Source organism: Schistocerca gregaria, chromosome 1, assembly GCF_023897955.1.
Source record: "Schistocerca gregaria isolate iqSchGreg1 chromosome 1, iqSchGreg1.2, whole genome shotgun sequence".
In the NCBI taxonomy this organism is placed as follows: Eukaryota; Metazoa; Arthropoda; class Insecta; order Orthoptera; family Acrididae; genus Schistocerca; species Schistocerca gregaria.
The window spans coordinates 274,222,493-274,231,331 of NC_064920.1; the positions used below are offsets into that span (position 1 = coordinate 274,222,493).

At 36.7% G+C, this 8,839-nt stretch overlaps 1 protein-coding gene across 2 annotated transcripts; it reads right to left on the reverse strand.

The window, feature by feature from the left end:
• Positions 1–2,554: 2,554 nt before the first annotated feature.
• On the reverse strand, positions 2,555–5,855 carry LOC126340623 (TAR DNA-binding protein 43-like). Of its 2 annotated transcripts, none has more exons than XM_050001704.1 (2): positions 5,689–5,855; positions 2,555–4,684 (listed from the first exon to the last, which is right to left on the reverse strand). In XM_050001704.1, exon 2 carries the CDS (start codon positions 4,672–4,674, stop codon positions 3,361–3,363), a length of 1,314 nt encoding a protein of 437 aa, XP_049857661.1. In that variant the 5' UTR covers positions 4,675–4,684; positions 5,689–5,855; the 3' UTR covers positions 2,555–3,360. The 2 variants fall into 2 exon arrangements, with proteins under 2 accessions (XP_049857661.1, XP_049857662.1); XM_050001705.1 differs by having other exon boundaries at positions 5,320–5,836.
• Positions 5,856–8,839: the final 2,984 nt, after the last annotated feature.

Below are 8,839 nucleotides of genomic sequence, written 5' to 3' on the forward strand. Positions count from 1 at the left end.
TGAGAAGACATATGTGTAACTGTGTGGATGAGACTATGAACGTGTAATACAAGATTCCTGATATTCCAGAGCAACAGAAAAGACCAGACAAGAAAAATAATAGCTTAAAACAAACAAACACCCAGATATTTTATTCAGCGTGCCTCACAGCATTGTGCAGAAAGAGCTTTAGGCGCACTTGCTTCGACCATGGCTGGAGGATTAAATAATGTAATCGCCTTACTTTTGCTTAGTCGTTAGTGCCGCTAAATAATCACACATGAAAATTTATCCATCAGGGTAGTTTTCTTTCTCACAATGCCATCTCTGCTAGATTATATTGGAAGAGAAACTTTAGTTGTTCTGCTGTTAAGGCATGTGCTCACTAACAAGTAAACTTCCAGAAGTTGTTTCTGTCAGTTGTTTCATGTAGAAACACTCCTAAGTCGACTTTCACAAGTTTCAACTTGAAGAAGTAGCTTCCACAAGTTAGTGGAAACAATTTCTTGTGTCTTGCTGCAAATATTTCCCGAACCTGCCAGTTGGAAAGTTGTTCTCACGTTTGCAGAAGTTGTGTGTTTAACACCAGTATTAAAATGTCAAGTGTTAAAAAGGAGAATAGCACACAGGCAGATGAGCAAAACTACATGTACATTTGGTAGACCTAAACATATGCATCTGACCACCACAGCCACGAACATGCAAAAATAATTTATTATTCACTTTGTTTCACCAGATGGAGAATTTGAATGTCAGTAAGTAAGTCTTCATATTTTAGCATTAATGTAAATGTGTTATGTAAAATAACAAATTGATTGCAAAAAATCTGTGACTAATGAAAACGCAATCTGTTGGTAGTATAGCTTGCACATTTTGTATGTCTGATTGTACTACAGACAAGCCACGTTGGAAACTAGATTTTAATGCAGTCAATAATGTTTCTCAATAACAAACATGTACAGCTTTTTATTCATTCTTCTTCAATAATAACAGAAATTAACTTGCAGAGGTAAAGTTGTGCAGGTTTTTGCTCTAATGTAAACACTTCAGCAAAAGCTTTCAGAAATTACTTGTCTAGTGGACACACACATTTAGACACTGCATGAAAATAAAATAGACTTGTAAATATTAATTCTAGAGATGTTTCGAGGGGAACTTTTTACTGGTGGATGCAATTGCAAATTCATTTCCGAAGTAATATTTGCTCTCTGCAACTTCATCTAACTGTGAAACTATGCTAAACATTTCAACAAAGAAGCACTTACTTACAGTCATTCTGCATTACACAGGCAGATACGCACGGTATGACATTAAATGCAACATTAAGCTACACTTATGCAGCTTTCAGTCTAATTTTGTCTACTGAACTTCAGCAGATGTACTAGAGGTAACTGCATGTCCGTTATGCATGTTACATTAAACTGAAGGGACAGATGAACACTCTCCCACCAGGGAAAATGCATTCCTGCATAAAATTGCTACTCAGAAAACAGAATTACAACAGACTGATTCCAGCAGGCCACATCACTTTAACAAATGTAACGAACATAATATGGACACTAATTTCTGATTTAGATAAATGCTAATGCAATAACCAAACTTCATTAACATTTCTTCTCTAAACATCAAACACAAATTACATTACTAAATATTCATTATTTAACAATCAGTTCAAGTAACTGCTGCAAGCTTTAATTTGGTAAGTACATGCAAGTGATACATCCATGTACATTCTCTACCAAATGCAAAGAAACCTTGACAAAGCTAACTTTACTTTAGAAATACACCATGGAATAGTGCAGTAGTTATGCACCCTGCAAGGTGAGTTAACACACTCCCATGATGGTGGTGATGATTATGTGAAATAAATGCAATGAACTTTTGGAATTTACAGCGACAGGAGAGTGAGTGCCATATCAGAATAGTTCTCCCCCTATTAACAAAATCAAGCCACCAAACTGTAAACCCATATGAGTGTTTTCCTCATTGAACTACCTTGGGAGGCATGGACTTCACAGAACACTATGAAAACTCACAAAAATGATGGCAGCTGGGAGACTTCCACAAGCCCTAAAATTTTATGTTAACTGGATAAAAAAAATCAAGCCAGAAGTCACTATGAGTATTTCCAGACAAAACAATTGGAATGAGACATGAAATAATTATTTCATGCATTACACAAGAAATGAGAAATTCCACATTACCAATGCCACACACACACACATAAAGTGAGAGTGAGAGAGAGAGAGAGAGAGAGAGAGAGAGAGAAGGTACATTAATGAGAAGACTTCAGCCGTAAATTAGACATCCACCACTTAAGAATTCTTCATACACCTGTGAAGCGAAATCTCTAGGAACTTTCTCACTGCCTACAAACCAGTTTACCTAAAAGACTAATCTTTACTAACCACCATTGTTTATGCAAATGATAAAATTTTAATATAAGTATGAGGTGTTAAATCGCTTGTTCCACCCTGTAACTAGCCCCCACTGCTCATGTGAAAAAATACAGCAAAATGTCAGACTTCGAACTTTATTCAGCAATTATTAAATAAAATATAATTCAAACCCACTATTTATGTTTTAAAGCATTTATTTCAATCATTATTACACATTCATAATTTCAAACACTCAGCACACAAACATTTTTCAGTTAACATTCGCTAAATCAAGCTTCACAAACACGACAATCCAAATCCAATACACTCACTTCACACTGGTAGTGTGATAACTTAATGACTACAATCTCAGCCACAATCTCTTGACCTTAAATACATACTGCATGACATTAAGAACTGGAGACATTCATGGATTCTGCCTACCATTTGTAACTATATACAAAAAAGCATTTGTCAAGTAGTTTTCACACGGACACTTCTTCAGTTACAACAAAAAAACCATTTCCAATCACAGTACATACATACAAGTTTCTTTGGAGTAATATTTTAAATTCAAAACACACACTTTTCGTGAATCTGTGAACATTCATGTGAAATACAAATGAATTATGTTTTTTTTTCATTATATAATTAAACATTACAAAAGGAAATGCTCAATACCGTGTGCTTTAAGGTTTAGTAGCAAGGAAAAACCCTTTCATCAAAATTACACACTTTCAGCATGAGGTGATAAACTAAAGTCATTAATCTGAGACTTGTTACAAAAATAATAAAAATTAAAACCACACACACACACAATTCTGTACATATGCTTTATGAACATAAAATGATCTTCCACATCGTTTAACAAACTCAGCACACGGTCCGTTTCTTGCAAAATATGACCTTGCAGCATTCAACAGCTATATCTCTCTCTATGAGGAGCATACCATCCATCAAATATGACTAAATAGGATGGACTACTGGAAAAATAATTGCCCCATCAGTTATATTTCAGCATTGAATCATGTTTGTTTTTCTGTGACCACATTCCCTGCTGGCCATTGGTGCTGCCCCCGGCTGGTCCTTGGCTGTTCATCCACCCACCACCATAATTAGTGGGTTGCTGATTTGTTCCGGTTGAAGCAGTGTCACTAGGATTACCTTGCTGAGCAGCCTGTCCACCTTGCTGACCTGACCCCATCAGTCCCCAACCAGCCTGATTTAAAGCAGCTGCCACGAGCATGGGGTTTACTGCTGTCAACAATACATTCTGCATGTCTGAAGTGTTACCTTGTGCTCCCATATTTGCACCACTACCACCTCCCTGCCCCGACATACCCATACCCATCTGACCCATATTTACATTTGGGGTCAATGTCGTGTTGTTTGACCGAGGTGATGCAGAGCCCATTCTCATGTCTTCCCAATCTCTACCTCTGGCACCACCAACCATTGCCATTCCACCTTGCCTATTGGGACCACCTTGATACCCGCCTGCATTGCGGGCGTAATTATCGGCGTTTTTTGGCAATGCCATGCCCGTACGAACTGATACACCCTTAATAAGATGGTCCTCTCCACACAAACTGTTAGCTACCTCTGGATCTAAAAAAGTCACAAATGCAAATGCCCTGAATGGTTTTGGAATGAAAACATCAGTTACTTCACCAAAGTCTGAAAAGTAATCCTTTAGATCTTGAGCTGTCATATCTTGAGTTACTCTGCCAACAAATACTTTAGATGGCATTTGCTGAATGTGTCCATCTTTGGAATTAGGTATTTTAACATCACACCAACGTTCTCCAATTAAATGTCTTTGTGAGATGACTCGCATCTGTGATTCTATGTCCTTAAACCTAATGAAACCAAATCCCTTTGACTGTCCTGTTTTGGGATCGACCTTAACTTGTGACATAAGCAATTCACCAAATGCCTCGAAATATTCACGTAACTGCTGATCATTAATTTTCCACGGTAAACCAAGAACAATTAGATCAGTGCACTTCAGCTTGCTTTCCATTCTTTTTGTCTTAGACATTGAATTAATGGTATTATCATCTGATTTCCTTTTGTTCTCTTTGGGGAATACACAACAATATAAATTACCTTTCCAACCATCCTCTGGTGGATGCAATTTTCCATCAGCGAGACGAATCCCTCTCATACCCTGCGATTCCTTACAACGATACTTCAGACCACATGCTCCTGGAAACTGTGCTACCAATGTTGAAAGTAGCAGTGTGCCATCTTCCTCAGTAGGAAGCTCCACAGGCTCCTCACATTCTTCTTCCGCAACCTGCACGTACTCTGTCATGTTTTTGTTCCTAAAAGAAATGGAGAAAGGTTGTCTCAAATTACCAACAAAGGTATAGAATGAATAATGTTAGCTACACGAAAATAGAATCTCTCAGAAAGTACAACTAAAACCAAATTATTAAGACATTCATTCCTCATCAGATACAGTGCAACAAACTACAATTGAAATGTCCCAAGACACACTGATACTAAATCATACTACAGAACTGCAAAACATAGGCACATTAGGTCATTAATCAAACATTTCAATCTAACAATTAATACTGAAAAGCTGTCAATACATTAAACAACCTCCCAGAAAAATTAATGCCTTTGCCCAAAAAATTAGGCATGGTGGTTCACTAACCCAAGCATATAGCAATTCTGAAGGTGCTTATCATAAAATAATAGTTGACACGATAAAATCATGCGACAGAGTAAACACAACCGATCTGGCAGAAAGTTCACAGAATGTTTCCTGAGAATTTGAGAAATAAAATACGGAGTTCTGAACAATGCTCAGTACGCAAACAAGCAGGGACGAACGTCGTGCCCAGAACAGCACAACTAAAATTTTATGTAACTTCGTATTGACTGCGGGTGGATTGCAAAGGAATCAACTACCAACGCTTAGACAATTTCGTATATTAGCAAACAGGCTCACCTTACAAGACAAAGCACGTAAATAACACGGCGCACTCGATGATTATTAACAACGATTAGTTACGGCACGATTAGTAACATCTGTTCGCAACAGTCCAGGACCCAGACAAATACTTTACACGTATTACGACGCAGTACCAGCAAGCAAGAAAATGGATGCTGTACTGCGCGTGCGCAGAGCTGCGACTTGAATATCAATAACAACGTCTCCTTCACCAGTAACCTATCTCACGACAAAGTTTTACCTCCGAAAGCGCGTTGTTACGGCATTTGTAATAATGGCGGCTGCATAAACATCTATTTTTCACGAAAGTGCGCCAACAAAAATATCTCTAATCATAACTTAAGTTTTCGTCGGAAGAAAGCTTACCGTCTACTACAACTGTTTACTAAATACGAACCACTGCACTAATATTTTCCACTCAACACAAACTAATAGTTACACAAGTACCGACACATAAACCATTTACCACCACATTCACATCACACACAACGCCGTACAAAGATCAATCTCAAAAGACATCAACGACCAAAGATGATACTTAATTTACTTCATAGCAGAGATCACTGGTATGGAACCAAGGCATTTCGAATATTTTTTAATTTTATTCGCTTCTAACATACAAACTTTTTAGACATCACATTTTAGTTCTTTCGATACGCAAACATATAGCAAGATAACATTTGTCTTTCCTCATTCATGTACGTAATCAGGTAGAGACATTTATACCTCTACTGCAAAGACACAATTGACAGCTAACCATTTAAGTGTTTATTCATTTCTGTAGTTAAATTCACTGAGCAAAATTATTTCAAATTTTTTATGTCTTAGTTCGCTATAAATCTGGATATGACGTGGTAGATCCTAGTGGTTCAGTCTCCGATAACAGGGCTCGCGCAAAGTGGCTGGCAATGACGCAAGTTTAAAAACTGCTTTAAAAAGTTGACTCTGGCTTTCTCGAAATGAAATATGGTTTATGTCACCTATTTTTTGTTCTTCACACTGATAGTAGGTTGCCTCAGATACACTGATTCTGTGTGAATGGGTGGTGAAGAGATCCATGACTGTCTAACATTCTCACAATGCATATTATAATTTTCCTTGAATGTTTGTACGTCGCAAACCATGGTTGTGTTGATATGAATTGTTGTATATTTGCATAGCTTTTACCTCTTGTTTGTCGACTTTGATTTCATTCTTCCTGCTATAAGAGAAGCACTTGTTCTTTTACTATTAGGATTTTTCTGTGCATGGGAGTTTATTGTCTATAGGTCTTCACTCTTAATCGTTTCTCTTACTTGTTGGTCGGATTTATCATTGTGTATAATGCCAGAATGTGACTTCATCCATACAAATTCTATAATCTGACCTGTTTTCTTATCTTGGCGATAACCATTTAATTGTTGAGAGTGCATTTAATAGATCTGTTGACTCACTCCTTGTACTTATTTCTTTCAGAAGTTAGAATATTCTAATCTAGTTGTTTAAAACCATTTTAGCAAGAAATCATGGGAAGTCCCTTGACAACAAGAAGCTTAGGATACCCTCCTCGGTATAAAACGATTGCATATTAAATTACTTGAAAGGACATACAGCAATTGACCACTTCTTATTTTTTGTCTTTATTCATTCCAAGTTTTGGCAGAGCTTCACATGCCATAATTCAGATATGTATATAAGTATCTAGCCTGTAACTCTCTGTTTCCGAACTGTGTATCTATCATATATGCTTTTATAATCCAAGTTATATTGTTCCCATACAGCATTCATCACATGACAAACTGTTGGGTCAATTCCGGTGTTCGAGTGCACCAATCAGCTTTGACCAAGAGGTCCTACGTAATAGGCTGAATCGTCTGCCATGTTTTTCCCAACTCTGAGGATTTGGTAATGTTCACCTTGTGGGGGATTAACCTACTCACACAACGTTTACATTATTCCTTATAAAATATTTGATATTGCTTGTATTAAGCGTACCAAACTATAAGTCCTGTGTATAGAGATATTTAGAATGCCTTTTTCTTATGGAAGAAAAACTGAAATGTAATACTGCATGGCTATATAAATGTAGGCTGATGTCAATGTGAGGCCCCTAGAAATGTACCATGCATGATCTCAAACCTAGAAGTATGTACAGTCCCCAAAACTAATGTTGTTTGGTATTTTTTGTTATTTTTTGTTCATCAGATTAAATTAGTTCTTGCCCAGTAGGGAGGTCTGAGGAACCATTCCTCCAAACACCAAATATAAATTTTTTGTATCTGTAATTCATGCTGTTATTAAATATCTTTATCACTAACACAAAAATAAGACAGAAAATTTGTTACTTTTTGAGTTGTGGTCAAAACTGCTTTCTTTGAAGGTTACGTTACCTTTGCCAGTTTGATCACAATGGTTAATTACTATAAAAAAATCATAATTATCACTGAGCCTACCACACCTGTACAACGATATGGCGTCAAGTATTATTCAGTTTGTGTGTGTATGTTTATGATAACGGTGTATAAATACACCACAATAAATATTCCTCTTCACTCTGCCAATTGCTAAAATACCTCAGGAATCAAAAAATTCTGGGACAAACTGCTTCAGCAGTCGTTGTACAATAGATTTCATGTTTATAGCTACTTTTATTAACATATGCTTACAATTGAGCCCCTGGTCCTGGTTCCCAGTTATCTCTGTCAATTTACTGCCGATCTTTATCTTCGTTTCAGACTACTTTGAAATCTAAACACACAAAAACAATTTTTGTCATGGTTAGTGCAGCTCACAGCTGAGTGGCTACCCAAGTTTGCGACTAATTCTTCAATATATTTAATTAGAAAGCTCGACTTGCATCGTAAATCACTATGAATATACTATACTTTAAGGCAAATGTGACAGACGGTTCAGCTCAGATTATAGGAGTTTACTTTGTCCGTTGATATTCGTGTGATGACATGAGTTTATGACGCATAGATGTAAGTGGCCTATTATTAAATTTTATCTGTGATTGACCTAGTAACTGAGGTAGACTATGTTGTTTATTACAAATTCGTTATGATCTCCGAGGGTGTGTTACACAGGATCCTGAGCAAACAGCTTAAATTGCTGCAAGTCAGTCAAATCAAATCCTTTTATTTGCCTGAAGACAACACTGGTGTTATGTAAGAAATCCTCTGGTGGAAACTGTTTCTTTACAGAATGTAATGTTGCAACAGAATATAGTGTTACATATTTGATTTACATAAATGTTACTTTACACTTGTGTATTAGATGAATTATATTGTACAGCATCTAGTTCAGATTATAAATAAATTATAATATCATTTACACTACTACAAATGAATTCTTCAACATTGTAGAAGGTCATTCTTTTTAACCATGATTCCATCACATATTAAATTTGATGTGTGGTAGGTCCCTAACACTTTGTGGACCTTGCTCAGGAATACCATGCTAATGTGCAGAAAATTATTTTTAGTCTTGGATAGTCTAGTCCAGGAGACATTTATCAGGTTTTTGCCCCTGGTTTCAG